This window comes from Monodelphis domestica, chromosome 4, assembly GCF_027887165.1.
Source record: "Monodelphis domestica isolate mMonDom1 chromosome 4, mMonDom1.pri, whole genome shotgun sequence".
Classification (NCBI taxonomy): domain Eukaryota; kingdom Metazoa; phylum Chordata; class Mammalia; order Didelphimorphia; family Didelphidae; genus Monodelphis; species Monodelphis domestica.
Genome location: NC_077230.1, coordinates 452,599,794 through 452,622,885, shown reverse-complemented (window position 1 = coordinate 452,622,885; position 23,092 = coordinate 452,599,794). Strand labels below are relative to the sequence as shown.

The following is a 23,092-nucleotide window of genomic DNA, read 5'->3' as shown; positions in this document are numbered from 1 at the left end:
GTTCCACACACTCTTCAGCCTGGCACTTTTCTTATGTGCCAGCCTTCCTCACAGTGGGGACCTCAGCTCTCAGTCCTGGTCTTAAGACTGTTTCTGTCCAATTATAAAATCAAAAGGGGAGGCTGAGAATTCAGGCTAGCCAAGGGGGCAGGGAAAGAGTTGGTTTTCCTTCTATCTATTGTCTAAGCCCTGGTCCTCAGCTCCCTCCCAGGACCTCCCCTTTCTCTTTTCCAGGATACCTCAGTTCTCTTCTTTGTTCCATTTCCCCTTCAGAATCAAGACCCCCTTGATTTCAGATTTGGGGTGGTTCTGACTGTGCTAGTTCCTCAGATCAAGGCAGGTCACCTTGTACAAATCCAATAATTTCACATGTGGAGGTGTTATTATCAGTGTGTACTAACTGTTGCTCAATGCCAAACTGAGTGAGTTAAGGAGCTTGTCTTTCTGTCCCACCTCTGTGGGGTTCTTTTCCTGTTCTCTGTCTATAGTTGTCCCTGTCATCTATCTTTGTCTTCCCGCCTCTGTTGTTTTCACAGTTCTGCCATCCTCACCCATCTGATTGTCCTTCTCCTTTTATCTCCCTCAGCATGCCCTCTCACTGTCTCTGACCCTGTCCCTACAGTCTTTCTGGCTATCATTCTCTTTGTCTCAGTTTGCCATGCCTGTCACTGCTCCCCCTGAGTCAAAGCTCTTTAGGCTATTGGTCTTTCTCTGGCACTCTAGAGCCTGTAAAAATGGAGACTTGAACTCCGGACTCCAATCCCCAGGAGTCCTTGCTAGCTCCCAGAATGCCCTCTAATCTCACTGAGATTTCCACTTGGGCCGAGGTCAAGAATTTCTATTTAACCTGGCTGTAAAGGCTACTGGGTCTCTTTCCTACTTATGCTTCTGAGCAGACACATCTCTTTCATGATGTAGGTGAGGTTGTCTAGGTCTCTTTGGGCCTAGACATGTGCTTTCTTATTCTGTATTTTCTTTAATCTTTAACCTTTAATAAACCTCATAAAAATATACTCCTTACAGAGAGAAACTAATTTCTACCTGCCTTAGTTTCCCCCCAAATTTTAAATCTTTACAGTTTGGCAACCACAATACAAGGCCACCCAGTGAACTGGATAGTTCAGGATTCTGTTGGCTCTGAATTTGGGGCCAAAATGGTCAAGAAGAAAGAGAAAGGGCTTCTGGGACCTTGAAAGTCCTGGCTGGCTGACAGTGACATTACAGGCTCTGTGGGAGAAGGAAAAGGGAAAGGGAGGGGAGGGGAAGGAGGTCTGGGAGGCAGTCTCAGAGGAAGATGTCCAGGCTTGATCCCTGGGATTCAGGGAGCTTTCTTCCCAAATTTGGACCCATTGGTCACATAGAGTTTAAACTCACTGCTTCTCCTCTTTGCTTCTTCTTCTACCCTGCTGTCCTGCTGACATCTCCCCGGGGAATCTGAATGCCTGGGTTTCTAAAGGGTAGGAATCTGGGGATCAGGATGTCTAGGTCTCTGAAGGGACAATTAATGGGGAATCAGGACTTTTGACATTCTAATGGGGATAGGATCAGTGAGATCAGGATGCCTGGGTAACTAAGGAGGGAAGGGAATGGGAATTGAGCATTTGGGTTCTGGAATAGAGCTGGGGAAATCCCCTTTCTAAAGAGGTAGAGACTTGGAGGCTGAATAAGAGTCCCTTTACAAAATAGGAATATTAAGGACCTAGGTACCTAGATTTCCAGATTAGTTGGAGAGCAAAGGGATTTTCTCCTGCAGGCCCCTGGACCTGATCTTTCTCTTTCATCCCAGAAATCTTCTCCATTGAGCTGAATTGTGTGGATTACACATTTTCCTCAATCAAATCTGTGCTGATGCTCACCCCCAGGATGTGATCTCATACATAATGTGTGCTTGGAACCTAGCTTAGAAAAAGGAACTAGGACTGGGGTGGGGAGGGAAAGAGTTGGGCTGGATAAGAAACCTTTCTATTCAACTTGAGCTCTCCCCTCATCTCTCTGAGAAGGCATTTCATCACTTCTAGCCCCACTCCCCTCCCATTTTACGACTAAAGAAACTGAGGCCCAGGAAATTTTAGTGATTGCTCTGTCCTGAAATGGGTCCAGATATAACGCTTTTCCTTTGTTTCCACTTACTCGCCCTTCCCCCGCCTCGGCCTTTTTAGCCTGTAGCCCAGATGCACTAGACAAAAAGATCTGGGTGGCGGAGATGCGCTGAAGCGCGGGATTTATTGGGGAGTCAGTAACGACGGGAAGGCGGGAGGCAGGAGACACGGGGCTGGTTAGGACATCGAGAAGGAGTTCTAAGGCAAAGATTGGAAGCAGGTCCTGCGCCGGGTGCCGAGGGAGTATGTATCGTTCGGGCTGATGCTCGAGTGTCTTCGATGGTACGAGAAGATTACGCTCAGCTTCGGGAGCGAAAAGGGAACTGGGAGGTTGTGCTTGTAGTTGAACAGGCAGACGACGCCTGGAGCGGGGTGGAGGGGAGACACAGCTGGGGCGGCGCCCAGAGAAAAGGGAGGGGAAGGGGTGCCGAGAGAGAGGGAGACAAGGGAAGGGCAGCTGGGAGTGGAGGCCACCCCTTCCCACTGCGTCCCCTCTTTGCTGTTCTTCTGGTCCCCGCCCTCGCCTCCCCCTTCTCTATTTGTCCTCCTCTCTTCTGTCTATCCTTCTTGCCCTCACTTCTCTCCCCCTACCCCCACCTGTCTTCTCCCAACGCTTCCGCGATCTTCCTTCCAGTTCTCGGCTCGCTTCTTCCTCCCCCACGGTTCCCCTGCACTCTCCATTTCCCTCGTTTCTTCTCTTCTTCCCGCTCTCATCACCCCCCTGCCCCGCTTACCTGATATATATTGCATCACGCCGCTACCCCAGCACAGGTAGTACGGGGTAACGTAGAGCACCTCGATGGGGTAGAGGTTCCAGCATTCGAGAGTGAAGAGCAGCAAACTGAGGGAAATCAGGGCTCCTGTGCTCCGGCGGGGCCAGACACACAAAGGCAGAGCTACATAGAGAGCCTTGAGAGACTCGCAGGCTATAAGCGGGGGACGCTGCCTGGCCACAGAGCCACTTAGGGCCCAGTCCCAGAAGTCCGAGAGTTTGGGGCCATGGAAACAACGGGACATTTTAACAGATGAAGGGAGCAGAGGACCAGAGAGAGAGAGAGAGAGAGAGAGAGAAAGAGAGAGAGAGAGAGAGAGAGAGAGAGAGAGAGAGAGAGAGAGAGAGAGAGAGAGACAGACAGAGAGAGAGAGAGAGAGAGACAGAGAGAGACAGAGAGAGACAGAGAGAGAGAGAGAGAGAGAGAGAGAGAGAGAGAGAGAGAGAGAGAGAGAGAGAGAGAGAGAGAGAGAGAAGAGAACCTCCCACCTGTCTGAGACACGAAAATAAGGACGGGGACAGGCACAACAAAGCAGAGACGTTAGAGAGGGAAAGACCAGAGACAGAGACAGAGGCAGAGATGGGACACAACAAAACAGAGATGTTAGAGAGGGAAAGACCAGAGACAGAGATAAAGGCAGAGATGGGACACAGAAAAACAGAGACTTTAGAGAGGGAAAGAACAGAAACAGAGACAGAGACAGAGATGGGGCACTACAAAGCAGAGATGTTAGAGAGGGAAAAACCAGAGACAGAGACAGAGGCAGAGATGGGACACAACAAAACAGATGTTAGAGAGGGAAAAACCAGAGACAGAGACAGAGGCAGAGATGGGACACAGAAAAACAGAGACTTTGGAGAGGGAAAGAACAGAAACAGAGACAGAGACAGAGACAGAGATGGTGCACCACAAAGCAGAGACGTTAGAGAGGGAAAGACCAGAGACAGAGACAGAGGCAGAGATGGGACACAGAAAAACAGAGACTTTAGAGAGGGAAAGAACAGAAGCAGAGACAGAGACAGAGATGGGGCACCACAAAGCAGAGATGTTAGAGAGGGAAAAACCAGAGACAGAGACAGAGGCAGAGATGGGACATAACAAAACAGAGACTTTAGAAAGGGAAAGACCATAGACAGAGATGGGACACAACAAAACAGAGACAGCAGAGGGAAAGACCAGAGAGAGACAGAGATGGGGCACCACAAAGCAGAGACGTTAGAGAGGGAAAGACCAGAGACAGAGACAGAGACGGGGGAAAAGCAGAGATGTTAGAAAGGGAAAGGCCAGAAATAGAGACAGACAGAGATGGGGTACAACAAAACAAAACGATCGTAGAAAGACAAACACATGGAGACAAACCAAGAAAGAGGGACACCCGGAGGACAGATAGATTCACCTGAAGTGGGATATGGACCAGAGAGACTCTGAGAGGGAAACAGAGAGAAACCCAGATATAAGTAAGGCTGAGAAAAACTGCCAAGGAGAACTAAGCCCAGATGAAGTTCAAAGATTCATATGATGGCCTTAGAATCATGCCTCTTTTCCCCCTCCCAACTGATGTCTCCTTAACCCAAGTGCTTAATAATTCTCCTCCCTCAGGAGGAATCACCTCTTCCCACCCTGGACCAATCCCATTCCTCCCTTTTGTTGCACCTCAGGTCTGACCGCAGATGTGTCCTACCATTGTTAAAGTGGAGGACAGCAAAGACCAAATCGCAGCGACTGATTCTTCGGAAGATGGGTCGGAAAGAGAAGCCCATGAAAAGGAGGCAGAAGGTCTGGCTGGCCAGGGCAAGAAACATGAAGCCCATTCCTAGGTGTTTACTCACTGGAGAGGAGGAGGGATATTGGTAAAGCCACTGGTCAGTTTCCTCCCAAACTGGCCCTCTGTGTGGAGTTTGGGATGGGGATGACAATGGGGTAGGGATGGACTTAGATATAGGAAAGATGGTTAGGAATTTTTGAGCCCTGTCATTCTCCTTTCCTCTGCCATCCCACAGCCCCACCTGCCTGAGGTTCTCTTCCACACCTGTGACTTTGCCTAGGTTTGGGCAGAAATGCTGTTTACAGTTGGTCCAGTAGCCCAAGACTTCACTGTGAAAGTCTGACACTTCAATGACAGCCAGTCGTCCATCAGCCAAAGAGAGAAGTGGAAAAAAGCCTAAAGCACTCACGGTGAGAGCCCAGGCCCTTAGGACAAATCGACTTTCTCTCCAGATGTCTGCAGGACTTCTAGAAGTATAATCTGGGGAAGAGACGGCTATAAAGGAATTGTGAGAAGATGCATATTCATTAGATCCAGTCCTGACCCATTCAGTCCCGACCCATCTCTTTGTTCCCAAGCCCATCCTCAACAACACGCCTTATTCGGATTCCTAGTTCTTTCCCCTTGCTCCATCTACACTTTTCTCTCTGTCTTCATCCCAGCTCACCCCATTTCATCTCTGTCACTATCTTCTCATCTCCTCTCCTCCAATCCCACTCCATAACTTCATCCCCATTTCACACTCAACCCTCTCCTCATCTCTGACTCTAACTCCAGAAAAAAAAAAAAAGTTATGGACAGGAAATGTGTGAGAGTCAGTCGGGGAAGTAACACTTCATTTTTTTTTAAACCTTTACCTTCCATCTTGGAGTCAATACCATGTGTTGGCTCCAAGGCAGAAGAGTGGTAAGGGCTAGGCAATGGGGGTCAAGTGACTTGCCCAGGGTCACACAGCTGGGAAGTGTCTGAGGCCAGATTTGAACCTAGGACCTCCCATCTCTAGGCCTGGCTCACAATCCACTGAGCTACACAGCTGCCCCCGTAACACTTCATTTTTATCCTGCCTTTTGCTGATGTACCTTTGTTGATACCATCCCTGGAGTCTAGAAGAGAAACCCTTCCTCATTACCAGAGGAACATCTCTCTCTTTTGTCAGACCTCATTCACTTCTATGAAGTTTTCCTTGAATCTCTTCCCTCTAATTATTAAAATAAGACTAATTTAATTTTTACCCCTCCCCAATGGATAAAAGGGTTTTTTCCTCCCTCAGATTTTTTCATAGCACTTTCCCTGGCTTTCCTTGGCACTTATCTCACTTTCCCCTTCATCAAAGTAATTAGTTTGTGTTTTTTCAAAAGGACCTGTTTTATCTTTATCTTTGTATTCCCCATCACCTAGCATAAGGCAAATATTTGTGAATGTGGTTGAAGTGAATTGAATTGAATTCAGCAGGATTTTGAGTATGTCACTGAGTTTAGAGTTGGGAAGAATCTTAAAGGTCATCTAGGCTGCCTTCATTTTGCAGAAGAGAAAATGGAGGACCAGAAAAAGGACATCATTTGCCCAAAGTCACCAATGTTGAAAGTAGCCAAGTCCAGCTCAACTGCCATTATGCCACATTGTCTTTCCAAAAGAGAGAATATGACTTAAGTTTTAGAGAGTGAAAGGAGATTAAAGGGAAAGCATTGGGAGGTGAGGTGGAGTAATTATAGGAGTTTCATGGATAAAGGTCTCAAAGGTTCCCCATAAATATATGGGGATATTTATCAAATATATAAGAACATAAGTCATTCCCAATTAACAAATGGTCAAAGGCAGTTTTTGAATGAAGAAATCAAAGCTATATATAATCACATGAAACATTGTCAGTGGAACTGTGAATTTATCATACCATTTTAGAGAATAATCTGAAATGATGCCCAGAGTTATAAAACTGTGTATACTCTTTCACCCAACAATACCAATATTAGGTTTGTTTCCCAAGGTGATCAGGGAAAGAAAGGAAAAGATCAGGAGTGAAAGAGGCTTGGCATTACACATCAACACTTTAATACAGTAATCTTCAAAAACTTTTTGGTCTGATTAAAAAAATAGATCACTGAGACAGATTAGGTAAGCATGACCTTGAAAAACATAACCAGAGTAGTCCAGTGTTCCAGAAACCCCAAATCACAAAGTACTAGGAGAAGGTCTTATATATTACAAAGAATTTTCTGGGAGAAAAAAATGGTAGAAAATAGATTTAGGGGGAAGCTGGGTGGCTCAGTGGATTGAGAAAGATGGGAGGTCGTGGGTTCAAACCTGGCCTCAGCCACTTCCTAGCTGTGTGACCCTGGGCAAGTCACTTGACCCCCATTGCCTAGCCCTTACCATTCTTCTGCCTTAGAACCAATACACAGTATTGATTATAAGATGGAAGGTAAGGGTTAAAAAAAAAAAAGAAAATAGATTTAGACCATTCTCTTGCACCCTATGCCATAATAAATTCCAAATATAAAAGTGATCTGAATAGAAAAGGACATACCCTGCAAAAAGGAAAGAAACACTGAAGGTTTATCTTTATTGTAATCTAGGGGTGGAAAGAGAATTTATAACTAGATAAGAGATAGATTATAAAAGATAAGAAGATTGAAAAAGAAATAATTTCAGTGATTCAAACATAAAAGATCTTTTTAACAAAATTATGATAAGATGTTAACTATTCACTAGAAAGGTTCAGACTGAAACATCTCTAATAGAAGCCTGATACTCCAAATATATAAACAACTGATCTAAATATATATATGTATATATATATATATATATATATAATTAAGAGCTATTGTCCAGTAGACAAATGGTCAAAAGATATGTGCAAACATTTTTCAAAAGATGAATGATAATCTAGCAACCAGCTCATGGAAGAATAGTTCAAATTACAAATTATATAAATGAAAATAGCAGGTGTCACTGTACACGCATCAAGCTAGCAATGATAGTAAGATATGAAAATAGTATCATAAAAGCTATAGGAAGATAGTGTACTAATACATTGTTGGTGTAGCTGCAAATTGTTCTAATGTTCTAGAAATCTATTTGGAGTTATGTTAGAAAGTTACTAAACTGCTCACATTCTTTGACTCAACAATCCCACTATTCAGCAGATACCCCAAGACAGTGATCCTATGGCACAGGTGCCGAAGATGGCATGCAGAGCATTCTCTGTGGGTACTCAGCTATCCTCCCTCCCCATCCCCATCCCCAGAGTTCATTACTGGAGAGGTAGAGCTATTCCCCTCTCCCTCTCCACTTTGCCTGATGAGATTTTTCTACATCGCTTGCCCTCCACCCAGCATCCCAATGGGAGCACACAGGGGGTTAGGTGAGCAGCTCACAGGTGGCAGAGCTGGAGGGGAGCAGAACACTTTGGCCACTCCCCTCTCTTTCTTTACCTGCAATGAGGACATTTTTTTCACTTCACCCACTCCCCTCTGCCCATCAGCCCAGTGGGAACGCTTCCTCCCTCCCCTGTGTGGGGTAAGGGGCAGGGCAGGGAATACCCTGCACTCAGTGAGAGGGAGGGTCACAGCCCATACTCTTCCTCTAAAAGGTTCACTGTCATTGCCCTAAGTCAATGAAAGACACAATTTTCATGGTATCACTCTTTGTAGTAGCAAAAACCCCAACAAAACAAAACAGAGTAAAATAGTTGTCCATCTATGGGGAATGACTGAACAAATTGTTGCATATGATTTTTTCCCTTTTGATATTTAAAAAAGTTTTAATTAAATTTTATTTTTTTGTCAATCAACAAATATGCTTCTCTCCTACCATTCTCCCCATTGGAGGGGGAACAAAACTTTGCTGTTTGAAACATTGTTTAGTCAAGCAAAACAAATTCCTGCATTGGCCATGTCCAAATATAGATATTATACACACATAATATACTCAATCTGCATTGTGTGAAGATGAGATTAATTCTTCTCTGCCCATTTTTAGATTTAGTCACCAGAAGCGTATACACCCCACTTATCCTTAAGTGGGGGAGGTCTGTGACCCACATGTGCTATAGTGAGTGATGATTCAGAAACCCACTGATTGCGCCTTGGGCAGTCCTAAGAAAAACTACAACTGCCATTGGTCCATGAAAAGTGGAAGGGAGGCACAGGAAGTGACAAAAGGGAGGGTCTTTAAAAGTGGCAAGAACTTCCTGTGACCAGCTCTTTCGCCTGGGAACCTGACCTTGAAGAAGCTCCAGCTTGGAGACTTCGTACTGCTCTTAGATTTTCCCTTAGAACTACTATGTGGGTTAATGAAAAAGGCTGACTCTCTTTCCCGGCTTCTCTGGAGGTACTAGTCTCTGGAGAGGCCCCTTGTCTAAAACCCTTGTTTAATTTACTTCTGGGCCCCTTTGCTGGGGCCTCCAAAGCCCTGCCTGGTTCTGACCAGGCCAGAGTAAATAGCTACTCTCTCTCATTTCCTTACTTTCTCTCTTTCCCTCTATTTTATAAATAAATTGCTATCAAATCATTCTGATTTGAGTAATAATTTCTGGCGACCACATTTTGTATATTTAGTCCAAATCTTTAATTTGTAACCCTTACAATTGAGTCTGTCATCTCTCAGGATATGGATATAATAACATTTCTCTATAATACAGGTTCTTAATCTCTTTGGGTCACAAACCTCTTCTAATCCATTAATAAACATTTATCTAGTGCCTACCATGTGCCAGGCATTGTGCTAAGCATTGGGGGTGCAAAAGAGGCCGAAGATAGTCTTTCCCCTCAAGGGGCTTAAATATAATAGAGCAATCTGATAGAGTCTGTGGATTCCTTCTCCCAATATTGTCTTTAAATGTACAAAATAAACGCATAGAATTACAAAGGAAGCCAGTGATGTTGCAATAGTTATCTGCAAAGAAAACAAGCTCACAGACTCCATGTTAAGAATCACTTCTCTCAAAGAAGCACTGAAAATGGAGAGTTCACGGAAACATGGGAGACTTTTGGAATGGGTTTAGCATGAGAAAAGCAGAAGCAGAAACATAATACGTGCAATGACTATACTAATATGACTGAAGAAAACCCTCCAAGATTAAAAGTCCTCAATCAAGTACAATGATCACTATTGTTTCAAATGACCGATTTGGAGAATACCACATTTCCTGTCCATTATGGCAGATGCATTAGAAAGTTCTGCTTGACTTGTTTTTTTTTTTAATTATTTAAAACCCTTTCCTTCCGTCTTGGAATCAATCCCATGTATTGGTTCCAAGGCAGAAGAGTGGCTAGGCAAGGGGGGTCAGGTGACTTGCCCAGGGTAACACAGCTGGGAAGAGTCTGAGGCCAGATTTGAACCCAGGACCTCCTGTCTCTAGGCCTGGCTCTCCATCCACTGAGCCACCCAGCTGCCCCCAAATAAAATACGTTTTAAACAACATGAATAGATAGATGGGGGGGGATGCCAGGGAAGATGGTGGGGCTATTTACAAAAACGGGAATATAAAGAGAAAGAGTCAAGTTTGAGGGGAGGGGAGAGAAGAGAGAGGGGAGATGATGACTGAGGTGGCTTCCATTTCTTGAGGCATAATCATTCATCTCTGTCACTCGCATCTTCGTCTTCTGAGGTCCCATGAGCCTAGCCCTAATGTCATCCTGAACCCTAGAAAACCACCAGCCTTTCACTGCTGGCCCTTGGCCTATGGGCTAAGCCTTGTACCTCTCTCAAACACCCTGATTTTGTCCTTGTTCATGAGCTTTCATTCCCTACTCCTCCCCCTGCACATCCCCTAAATCTCAGAGCTCAGCCTGCAAACAACAGGCTCTTTCTCGGCTTGGAGTGATGCAATCCCTGCCTTCCACCTTCCATCCCCAGAGCCCCACCTCATCTCGAGCCATGTCCCCCCAAACAAGGGCTGCCCCGTCTACCCTAAACTCCAGAAAAGCCCAGCCCAATCCAGAGGCCTCCCTCTCTCTTCCCATCCCTGGTTTCTCACCTCCATGCTTAGCAGGCAAGTTTCTGACGTCAGACTTCGATCCTGGGGCCCACGACATACTTATACTCCTCTTTTGTATGCTGTTTTTCAGACTGGGTTTCAGGAGCGTCTGCCTTTTACTGTCTTTAGGGGACAAGGAGTCGCTGTCTTCTGATAAGGTTTCCGATGCTTTCTCCATTGCCTTCACGTGAACTAGCCTGGCCAACTGTCACGGAACGCCCAGACTCTCTCCCCTCTGTCCTACGAAGGCAGAATTCCTAGGACAGGATTCAAGAGAGAGAAGGCTCGAGAAAGTCTCTGGGAATTAGAAGGGAGGGAGACTTCCACAGCAGACCCTTTGAGAAAAACCTCCCAGACAAGTGGAGGCCATGAGGTGTGTAGTGGAACAAGTCACGTCTCTGTGCTTGATACCCAGCCAACCATTCATCCCTTCAGTGTCCCAACACTAACTGCGAACCTACTATGGTTTGACCCTTCCCTGCTCTGAAGGGTCCCAGAAAGAAGACAGAGACAATGCTGTGAGAACAAAGGCCTTGAACCCTCTCCATCTGAGGCTTAGAAATGATCCAGAACAGGGGCAGCTGGGGAGCTCAGTGGATGGAGAGCCAGGCCTAGAGATGGGAGGTCCTGGGTTCAAATATGGCCTCAGACACTTCCTAGCTGAGTGACCCTGGGCAAGTCACTTAACTCCTCTTGCTTAGCCCTTACCCCTCTTCTGCTTTGGAACCAATACACAGTATTGATTCCAAGACAGAAGATTAAGGTTTAAAAATTAATATTCAATAACTAGGTATTGTATTTTAAAATTTTTATTAATAATAACTAAAATAAAAAAAGCTACCTGAGCTCAGCCTGGTCGCAAGTTAAAAATAGGATGAGGGAGGAATTACAGTCACTTATAGAACAATAACTTGATCACACAAAGGGGAGGCACAGGAGACATTAAAGGGAATTTGGGGAAATACTAAGGGACTTCTGGGGGATGAAGAGCCAAGGCTCCAAATTTCCATTTATACAGTGTCATTCTCAGAGTAGCATTTGGCTTGTAAGTCCAGTTTTCAAGACCTCTTAGTATTACTCTTTCTTAGAATAAAACTGGCCCCCCTAAACGTTTTTGGTTTCCGGACGTAGTTTCAAAAACTTTGACAAGAGTTTACTTGTAGCCTGGGAAGCGAGCTGCTTCCAGGAAAAGGATGAGATAAGAAAAGGAAGAAGCAGCACGGAGTTTCAAATGTATCTACTGCGCCATGTTGAAAATTGCATGAGAGTCAAGGGCTTTGGTCATGGGGGTCTTTAGAGTATATAATGTTGAAAACCACCCACTCAGGACTGTGAATGTCACAGCCCACCCTCGTACAGGGTTGGATAAGAGAGGGGGATGGGAATCTTACATTATTATGCATATGTAATATTATGATTATGATATGATACGATATTATGATTACGAAAGTCTCTGATTACACACACACAGAGAACATTTTTGCCCCCAGCAAGCAGCTTGTGTGGGCAGAATCCCTTTTCTTTCCCTTACCCTCCCTCCCACCCCTTCCCTGATGTTTTCTCCAAATAAAGCTGCATCCTGTCAACATCTTATCAAAGTTTCCTGTCTGCTTGTTAGAGTGACTTTGGGGTACAGACACCGAGATTACACTACACACACAAGGCAGAAGAGCAGTAAGGGCTAGGCAATGGGGGTTAAGTGACTTGCTCAGGGCCACACAGCTAGGAAGTGTCTGAGGCCAGATTTGAACCCAGGACCTCCTGTCTCTGAACCTGGCTCTCTACCCACTGAACCACCCAGCTGCCCCCTCTTGCTAAGCTTTCAAAGTAAGTATCACTTTAGAAAAGCAAAATACAAACAAATCAAGCTACTGTATGATAGGTACTGTGCCCAAGGGCTGGGGAAACACAAGGGAAAAAAGGCTGCTTCTCCTAAGGGAGATTTTACTTACAACTTACTAGATGAAGACTGGTACATAAATTCATATGCTAAAAAAGATTATTTGAGGATGATAATTTGAGTTCTTCAGGCTTCCCAAGGGCAAGAAGTATATTACTTTTTCCAAGCTGGAGTCTTTCTGAAGATAGACAGCTAGCTGGTGGACTGGATAATGGCACTGAACCTTTAGATCCATAATAAGCTTGTAAGTCAGAAACTTATAGAGTGAGTAAATCACGTAACCACCCTGGGCCACCATTTTTGCACCAGTAAATGAGTGTTGGACTAGGAGACCTATGTAGTCCTTTTTCATTTGTAAACTGTCTACTACATGCCTCTTCTTTCTCCTTACACTGCCACCACCCTTGTGAAGACTCTCATCACCTCATTCCCTGGACTATTGCAATAGACTGCTAGTAAACCTGCCTCAAGTCTCTTTCCATTCCAGACCATTTTCTACTCTGTTGCCAAATGAATCTTCTTAAAGTTCAGGCCTCAGCAGGTCATTTCTGTTCTTTGCACAAGACATTCCATCTCTTGGCTCTGGGCATTCTCATTCACTGTCCCACATGCACATGCCTGGGTTTTTCTTCCATCCCTTGGCTTTATTGGCTTTTCTGTGTCCCAGCTAAAAGCTCATCTTCTTCAAGAAAGTTAATAAAACGGATTCCTTTCTTTTTATTAGCTCTAATATGTTGCGTATATATCTTGATTGCATGTTGTCTCCTCTGTTAGTTTATAATTTCCTTGACATCAGAGATAGGTTTTCGCCTTTTAAAAAAATTCCGGGGGCAGCTGGGTAGCTCTATGGATTGAGAGCTAGGCCTAGAGACAGGAGGTCCTAGGTTCAAATCTGGCCTCAGACACTTCCCAGCTGTGTGACCCTGGGCAAGTCACTTGACCCCCATTGCCTAGCCCTTACCACTCTTCTGCCTTGGAGCCAATACACAGTATTGACTTCAAGACGGAAGGTAAGTGTTTAAAAAAAAAATTCCACGGCTTACCTTAGTACATTGTACATGGTGGGTGCAACTGGATTGATTATGAAATGGAGAGAATTAGTATAAATGTTATAGGGGGCAGCTGGGTTGTTCAGTGGATTGAGAGCCAGGTCTGAAAATGGAAGGTCCTAGGTTCAAATCTGGCCTCAGACCCCACTGACTTCGTGTCGTTATGTACTTCCTGTAGACAGATGATATTAGCAAATGGGTGGTCCTCTTGGCTCTTTTTTTTAAGCCTTTTCAGATTACATTGTTTTATGAAAGTCTCTGTATTTTATTATATTTTGCTGATTTCTGCTTTAAGATTTAATTTTGTTGTTTTAAGTTCATATATTAATGTATTCAATACTATTCTGCTACACTGAATTGGTTTAATCTACTGTGTTTTAACTACTGATATATTTTGTTACCTTTCCCCTATAACTATACTGAACAAATATTAGTGAATAAGCCCATATAAAAACAACTTTTTCTTCTATTTTGGCTTTCTAAATTGTCACACAGATAATGAATGGACTTCATCAACCTGGTTAATAATCTTTGATAAATTTAATGAGCTAAATATCTCAAACTGATTTTAAGGAGTCTTCAGACATCATTAAAACAATTTTTTGAACAACTCTGATTATTTTGCCTACCTCTGAGTTATTTGTAATAAGAAGTAAAAGCTCCATTTTAGTAGCTGAAGTGAAGTAAAATTATAAGCCCCACCTCACGCATTTGTAAAAATATGAATGGATGAGACATAATAGTCTCATACCAAAGAAGCTGGGAAGTTGATCCTAGGGCATGGTACCCCTAGATGGCACTCAAGAAGGAGCATCTCTCATTTGTAGCTCTTCAGTTTAATTTACTTCTAACAGAACAATTTAGATTTCTTAGTAATGTTCTAGACCCAAATAAGTTTTACTTTGTTTAAAAATATCTAGCGGGCAGCTAGCTGGGTGGCTCAGTGGGTTGAGAACCAGGCCTAGAGATGGGAGGTCCTAGGTTCAAATCTGGCCTCAGATTCCTAGCTGTGTGACCCTGGGCAAGTCACTTAACCTCCATTGCCTAGCCCTTACCACTCTTTTGCCTTGGAGCCAATACATAGTATTGACTCCAAGGTGGAAGGTAAGGGGTTTAAAAAAATAAAAAATAAAAATTATAAAAACATCTCACCCAAGGTTGAAAGATTTACTACACCTGAAAAACCTGTGACAAGTATCCTTTAGCTATAAATGTCATACAGCAGACTCATGTAAAATATGATAGTGGGTTTGTTTGCTATTGTCATTAAATGGGCTATTGTAACTTTGGGGATTTTGATACTTCTTGAATGTGCATTACCTGTTGTACTATTGTTCTTTATAAAAACTGTTATTTTGTAAACAGTGCATCATGGTCAAGTTTGAAAAGAAAATGGATCTCATTTTTGGGTGGGAAACCTTTCCTTAGCTGACACAGTGTGTCAATGATTGTAAGCTATATATTTTTTTATTTTTAAAACTCTATTATTGTTGTTTTTGTTTCTCTTTTATTTGGATTTTTAAAATGTTTTTTATTTCTCTTGCCAATTGATTCATATACCTCATAACTCAGCCATGCATCCCTAAGTGATCCCTATGTTTTTTAACACCCTCTTCAGGGGGGAATGTATTATTATTCTAAAATGCAAAGTTTAAACTCTTTTGAGAGTAATTTTAGGTTAAGAAACATGATACCTCTCCAAATTCAGAAAGTGAACTGTTTGGAAAAGGCACCATGAAGATGCCTCCACAGACCACACACTACACCAGAAGATACAGAGTGAACTTTGGGATGTGGTGATTTGAACTGTGTGGGGTTGGATGCATTTGTTTTTGTATGTATACTCTTCTGCTGAAGGGGACTGTCCCCTAACTGGCTTTTTGTCAATGTGCCTAGTAATCATTGGGTTTGCTCTCTTTTCCTCTTATCCTTAAATTATTATAATTTCAAAGTTGATTACGTTTACAAGATCCATTGGAGAGACTGGTCTTCCATGGATCTCAAGGGGCAATGTATAATTGAAAATGTTACCCTAAAAAAGAACTACATTTCCCAGGAGCCCACTGACTTCTTGTTGTTATGTACTTCCTGTAGACAGAGGATATTAGTGAGTGGGTGGTCCTCTTGGCTCTTTCTTGGGCTTGCAGCCAGCATGGTGGCAGTAGTAAGCTAAGTGTGGGGAGTTTAAATGGGCTGATCAGCCATGAGCACATGGTATTGATTTTGTATCCTCTTTATTCTTTGATTTCTAATGATCATTAATAAATCTCCTAAAATATAATATTCTATTATTTGAGATTTAATTTTAATTGTTACAGAATCAGGACTTGAATCTAAGATGTTTCTCTATTCAATAAGCCACTTTATCCAGACTTAAAATAAAGAGTATAGAGATGAGGCCTAGGAACCCAGGAACAAAAATAAGATGAAGCTTATCCTGAGTAGGACATCCAGATTTAAGGGTTGGACACCATGCCTAGAATAGCCATAGACAGACAGACAGACAGACAAATAGATAGATAGATAGATAGATAGATAGATAGATAGATAGATAGATAGATAGATGGATGGATGGATAGATAGATGGATTGATGGGTAGGTAGATAAATGCATGTACCTATATAGTATAGTGGTAGTCTCTCGGTGACAGAGAATGACTATTGTCTTTGTGCATTATCATCTATTGATGTAACCTCATGTGGCTTTGGAGTCCAAAGGCTGAGGCGCAGAGTTTGTGGCACATGGGGCATGGGACGCCAGTTGTTACGGGAGGTGCGGTTGTGGCCTGGTGTTGGCGTTCACGAGCAGCGGCAAGACGTCGACGTCGGTTAATGTGGGTTCGCCAGCTGCTTCTATCAGAGGCAGCGAGTTCTAGTTGCTTTGGTGTAATGCCAGCCCACTTCAAGTTGGACTTTAGCTGATCCTTGAATCTTTTCTTTGGTCGGCCTTGTTTCCTGAGTCCAGCTGACAGTTCACCATAGAATACCTGTCTTGGTATTCACTGTGGGTCCATGCGGATGACGTGTCCAGACCATCATAGCTGGGTTTTGAGGACCAGGACTTCGATGCTGGTGGAGTTGGCTCTGTCGAGGACTTCCTGATTGGTGATTCAGTCCTGCCATTGGATCCTCATGATTGACTGGAGAGAGCGTTGGTGGAATTGCTCCAGTTGTTTCATGTGCTTCCGGTACAGTGTTCATGTCTCGCAACTGTTCAGGAGCGAGCTGAGGACCACTGCATTATACACTTTGAGCTTCGTCGCAGTGCTTACACCTCTGTGTTGGAGGACTTTGCAGCGCAGCCGCCCAAGTGCCTGGCTGGCCTTTTGGATCCTGGCATTGATCTCATGGTCTAGGGACCCGTCGTTGGTGATGGTGCTGCCCAGGTACTTGAAAGTGTTGACGTTAGAAAGCTGCGTGCTGTCGATTGTAATGCATGGCTGGTTCCTTGGCCTCCCTGGTGCAGGTTGGAACAGCATCTCTGTTTTGCTGAGGCTGATAGTCAGGCCAAACAGTTTTGTTGTGGTGGAAAACCTGTCCACAATGGTTTGAAGATGATTTTCTTGGTGGGCCATGAGAGCACAGTCATCTGCAAAGAGAGCTTCCAGGATGAGTCTCTCTGTTGTCTTTGTTTTTGCAGTCAGGAGGCGAAGGTCGAATAGTGAGCCATCCAGTCGGTATTTGATGTAGACGCCCAGGTCTAGATCCATCACAGCATGTTTGTAATATTTGTGTGAAAAATAGGTTGAATAGTACCGGAGCGAAGACACAGCCTTGTTTCACACCATTGGAGATGTAGAAGCGATCGGAAGTCTCTCCACCAGATAGGACTTCCCCTGTCATGTTGACATGAAAGAGCTGGATCAGTTTGACAAATTTTGCTGGGCAACCGAACTAGCTAAGGATCACCCACAATGCGTCCCTGTTCACTGTGTCGAATGCCTTTGTCAGGTCTATGAAGACAATGTAGAGACTTAGGTTCTACTTAGGCATTTTTCCTGCATTTGCCTCACCGTGAAGACCATGTCGATGGTGCTGTGATCTGGTTGGAAGCCACATTGTGATTCAGGCAGGTTCTGCTTTGAAACAGATGACAGGAGTCTGTTGAGTATAACATGGGCGAGGATCTTTCCAGCAGTGGAGAGTAGTGAGATTCCTCTGTAGTTGTCACAGGCTGCTCGTGAGCCTTTGTTCTTATATAGGGCTATGATGGAGGCATCTCTAAGTTCTGGGGGCATGTCTTCCTCTTCCCATATGCTGGTCAGCACTATGTGGAATGCTTGGAGCGCCTTTCCATTTAAGGCCTTGTACACCTCGGTTGGGATCCCATCATTACTGGGTGCCTTGCCTGCACTCATTTGCTTAATGGCTTTTTGGACTTCCTCTATTGAAGGAGGGATGTCAAGTTGTTCAATGGTGTGGTTTTGGGGGATCTGGTCAAGGGCGCTTTGGTCGACTGAAGAGGGTCAGTTGAGAATCTGATTGAAGTGTTCTTTCCACCTGTTGCTGATGACTTTTTTATCTTTTATGAGAGTGTCACTGTCAGAGGACAGCAAGGGAATGGTGGTGGGTTTTAATGGCCCATAGACAGTCTTGAGGGCACTGAAAAATTGTTTGTAGTTTTTTGTATCAGCAAAGCACTGGATTTCTTCTGTCTTTTTTCCCCACCATCGGTCTTGCATCTTCTTGATCTCACACTGTGCCGTGTCTTGGAGAGACTTGAATCTGTCCTTTTTAGGAGCAGAGTTTGGGTTATTTTGCCACTCCATAAAGGCTTTGTTCTTTTTGCTCAATAGGTCTTCAATAGCAGTGTTGTTCTCGTCGAACCAGTCCTGGTGGTTGCATTGTTTGGGGCCTAGGACTGCCTTTGATGTTTCCTTCACTGCGTCTCTGAACTGGTTCCATTTCTTGGTTGAGCTTCCAGTGAGTGGTCCCTTGGCAGACAGCTTGTCTTCCAGGCAGGACTGGAATGTTTGCAAATAAGATGGATCGCTAAGAAGACTCACATTATAAAATGCGTGAACTGTCTGGGTGCATTTTGGATGGCGAGGCACAATGTACATTTGAAGAGTTGCTCTAACCAAATGGTGGTCTGTCCAGCATTCAGCTCCTCTCATGGCTCTACATACAGATATGTATATATATGTTTATGTGTATATAGATATGTATGTGACACATATGCCAATCAATAATAATTCATTACCACTTATTATGTATCCAGCATTGTACTAAGCACTGAGGAATAACCAAAGACAAAAGACAGTCTTAGACATTGAGGAATTCACATACTAATGGGGGAGCCATGTAAACAAGTATGAATAGGCAAGCTGTATAGAAGATAAAATGGAAGGAATTAGAATTAGGATTAGGAAAGGCATCTAGGGAGTGGGTTTTTTCTTCCTTCCTGAGACTTAAAGGAAACCAGGAAAGCCAGGAGGTGGCTACCTGTCATTCATTCAGTAAACATTTACTAACTGTCGACTATAGGTAAGATATTATGCTAAGATGAGGAGAGAGTGAATTCCAGACATGGGGGACAGCTGATGAAAATTCCCAGAGCTAGGAGATGAATGGTCTCATTTGAGGAACAGCAAGAAAAACAGTTTCACTATATTGAAGAGGAGGTGGTGGTATGTAATATGTAAGAAAACTGGGAAAGTAGGAGGGTGGGGTAGGTAAAGAAAGGCTCTGAATGCCAAACAGAGGATTTTGTATTTGATTCTAGAGGTAATATGGAGCCACTGCCGTTTATTGAGTAGGAAGATAACATGGTTGGATTTGTATTTTTGCAAAGTCACTTTAGCTGCTAAATGGAGGTGGTTAGAATAGGGAAAGAATTGTGGCAGGTAGACCAATCACAGGAAGATGCATTAGCCCAGATATGAAGAGGTAAGGAACTATACCAGGAAGATGGCAGAATTCAGAAGTAATACTGGGGCATTTTCAAGAGATATTGCCAAGGGGAAATGGAAAGGCATGGGAAAAAGATAGGATGTTGAGAATGAGAGGTAGTGTGGAGCCAAGGATGACATCTACATCAGGAGTCATGATTCTAAGGCAAAGGTCAGTTTAGGAGAACTGGAAAAATAGGAAGCATCAAGGCAATGAAGGTCAAATAGAAGATTTTGTTTCAGAGCCTGCTGGTGAGAGGGAGCCAGTAGGTTTCCTGACAGCTGGAGGGACACCATTAAGGTTGCATTTTAGGAAAATTACTTTGTCGGCTAAATAGAAGATGGATGTCAGTGGGGAGAGACTGGTGGATGGACCAGGAGAGTACTGTAGCGATTGTCCAGGAGCAAGGAGATGGAATCCTGTGCCTGAGGGGTGACCTCATCAGAAAAGAAAAGGGGGTGCATTGGGGAGATGTGGCAAAGGAAAACCAGACTGGCCTAAGCAAGCATCAGTTCCTGAGGGGGGCTCAGGCTGCCAAGCTAAAGGCCTGGGACAGTGATGGGGAAGATTTGGAGAGTTTAGGAGGAAAGATGAAAAAGGGGCATTTGTTTATGTACATATCTCTGTTTCTGTCTATGTCTGGATATCTCTAGATGAACACATGAATATCAATTCATAAACATTTCTTTTATTTATTATTATATGATAATGTAATATTAATAATAACATGATTTATGCAACACCTGCTATGTGCCAGGACCTGTGCTAGCTTTGGAGATAAGGAGGGGTCCAGGAGGAGGGCCTGGGGGGCAGGTGCTGCTCCCTACCGTAATGGGAAGAAAGGAGGGAGAGGGACTGGGGAAAGGTCTCCAGTTCCAGTTTCTGAGGCTTTCATCTCAAGGCTTCCCCACCCCTGCCTCTAACGCCCTGTGCTTCTCCATTCCAAGGCCTCTTGCTGTTCCTGTGTGCCCTGTTCTACCTGCTTCAGGCCCGGAATTTCCTGCAGAATGGAATGAGCTACACCCTGGAGACAAACTACTACCTGGCATGGCTAGGCATTTTCCTCTATATGCTGACAGGTGGGGATGAGAGCTGGGGCCCAGGAGCAAGGGGTGAACATGGGTAGAGGCTGGGATTGGGGATGAGGTTGAGGCTGGGACCCTGACTGAGGACAGATGTTGTTGTCAGACTAGGACAGGGAGATGAGAGGCTAAGAAAGGAGGTCTATGAGGATTTCAGATGAGATGTCCTGGGTTCAAATGTGGCCTCAGATACTTTGTAGCTGTGTGACCCTGGGCAAGTCACTTAATCTCCATTGCCTAACCCTTGCCACTCTTCTGGCTCAGAATCAGTACACAGTATTAATTCTAAGTTCAGGGCAAAAAGTCCAAGGATATGGGTTCAAATCCTTCCTCCAAAGGGTACTTTCTATGTGATCTGGGGTGTTTTCCCCCAAGTAAAGTGACTTGATTGGACTAGCTGGACTCTGCTTTAAGTCTGTGGTCTTGAGAAATAGTGACATTTGGGATAGGGAAGGATCTGGACTGAGGATGGACATGGAAAGAGGAGCAGATGTAAAGCAGGAATAGGGGTGGGAGGATGGAGAGGGGAGGCAGTGACTCCTGCCCATTCTCCCCTTCTCATAGGCTTCTTTTGCTTCCTCAACTATGCGAATTTCTGGTCTATGATGACACCTGGGGGGGCCTGGCTTTAGGCTTTGAGATGGATTCCTACCCTGGACCCTGCCCTCCCTGCTTCTTACCCTCACGCCAAGCCTTCCCAGCTGGGACTGTCGCTCTCCCTGGCTGATCCCTTCTGTTCCCTCTTGACTCCTCAGCTTAATAAACTCGCGTGTCCTCACTCTCCCCAAGCTGTGGTCAGTCCCCTCATTCAGCCTGGCTTTCCTGAGTTCCCCCCTCCCCACCCCGATGCCCACAAGGGGTTTCTTCCCACAGTGAGTGGAAGAGGGAAAGAAGCCACAGGCCTTGTTGTCGGGATGTCGCTGCATGGCTGGGGAGATGGGTGCCCCACAATGTGATGCTGAGGGGAAGTTCAGCACTTAGAGAGCTGAGAATTTACTCATGGGTGTGATGGGGATACCTGGGACTTTGGGGCCTATTCCCCTAGGAGGCCTGGGGGCAGAGAACCCTACAGGAAAGTCCATAATGGCAGCCAGAATGATGGCGGTCAGCTAGCCCTTAGGGTGACCCCTCTGAAGAAAAGGGGATGAAGGCAGGCTGTGAACATTGGCAGGAGGACAAGGCTGTCCATTCTCATGCCTTCCTTGGTTGGTTGGTTGGTTGTTGTCCTTCATACTCAAAGAGGACCAAAATGGCATCATTGGCGATGTCTTCTGACTCTCCCACGTATTTGCACAGTCATCTGCTTTTCTCTTCCATCGTCATACAAGGCCAGGGGCAAGACAGGGTGACAGGACAGCTCCAGGCACAGGGATGACCCTGGCATCTGTCTGAGCAAGCTCTAAGAGAACCTCTCTGGCCCCCTTCCTTGCTGCTGTAATAACCGTCTGCCCCTTCCCCCAGAAGTCTTTGCATGCTTGAGACAGACATTCCTCTAACTCACCAAGAGCTCTGAAGCCCATTGGATCCCCCCCAGCCCTGTTTAACCCACCTGCTGAAACAGTTTATTGGAGTATGGCAGCTGGGCAAGCTTCTTGGATCGCCAGGTGAGAGCCAGAGGCCACCAAAGACCTGAAAAGGGCTTCACAAGCCTTCACGCAAGAGGCACCAGTCTTCTCTGTACCCCCTAATGTCAGCTCCTAGCCCTTCTCCAAATGCCTGAGGCCCATGATGCCATATTGGTCACAGCTGCCCCTGCTCCAAGCATTCACTGCCCTCCCCCTTTGCCCAGTTTCTGTCTACACTGGTTCATGTCCCCATTCTGACCTTAATGTAGACCCCCATGACTAGCTCTATCCTCACACTCATCCTCTCCCTTTATTAAATTCCTAGAGAATTTAGGACCCCTAGATTCAAAGCAGAAAGGACCGTTGAGATCATCTAGTCCAACCCTCCCTACTTAATTTATTTTTAATTATTTAGGGGAAGACACTAATTTGTCCAAGACTGCCATGAAATTTTTTCCCCTTATTTTTTGTTGTTGATTACACTAAAGTTCTCAGGTATCTCATCTCCTGCTTCCCCTCACCACACCAAGGCATCACCAGACCCCCCAAAATGTACATATGAATTACGTCTTCCATGTTATCAAGTCTTTTCCTGGAAATGGAAATTCACAAGCTATTCCTCAAATATTAATTTTGGAGCTGGATATAATGTTCTCTTCATTCTACTCATTACTGCATGCAGGTCTTTTCAAGATAAAAACAAAACAAAACACCCACTTGCCATTTCTTATGGCACAGAAGTATTCCATCACAATCATCTACCAGAACTTGGTCAATCATTCCCCAAATGATGGAGGACATCATCTCGATTTCCAGTTCTTGGTCACCACAAAGAAAGCTGCGATAGATATTGGGAAACATTTTCTTTTTCCCTGATTTCCTTGGGAAATAGACCCAACTCTGGTATTGTTGGGTGTAAGGACACACATAGGTTTATAACTCTCGGGGCATAATTCCAAATTGTTCTCTAAAATGGTTTTATCAGCTCACA

General features: G+C 44.6%; 1 protein-coding gene and 1 long non-coding RNA gene across 3 annotated transcripts; one reads left to right on the top strand and one right to left on the bottom strand.

The window, feature by feature from the left end:
- Positions 1 to 2,191: 2,191 nt before the first annotated feature.
- Positions 2,192 to 10,881, bottom strand: LOC103096070 (uncharacterized). 2 transcript variants are annotated; one of them, XM_007492179.3, is made up of 5 exons: positions 10,615 to 10,881; positions 4,902 to 5,132; positions 4,554 to 4,700; positions 2,834 to 2,959; positions 2,192 to 2,488 (listed from the first exon to the last, which is right to left on the bottom strand). In XM_007492179.3, the coding sequence occupies exons 1-5, from the start codon at positions 10,790 to 10,792 to the stop codon at positions 2,298 to 2,300; spliced, it is 873 nt and encodes a 290-aa protein (XP_007492241.1). In that variant the 5' UTR covers positions 10,793 to 10,881; the 3' UTR covers positions 2,192 to 2,297. The 2 variants fall into 2 exon arrangements, with proteins under 2 accessions (XP_007492241.1, XP_056652919.1); XM_056796941.1 differs by having other exon boundaries at positions 2,192 to 2,461; positions 10,615 to 10,880.
- Positions 10,882 to 10,887: 6 nt separating this feature from the next.
- LOC103094583 (uncharacterized) lies at positions 10,888 to 21,324 on the top strand. The gene is made up of 3 exons (XR_008911733.1): positions 10,888 to 10,987; positions 20,402 to 20,533; positions 21,101 to 21,324. It is a non-coding gene; the product is annotated as an uncharacterized LOC103094583 (long non-coding RNA).
- Positions 21,325 to 23,092: the final 1,768 nt, after the last annotated feature.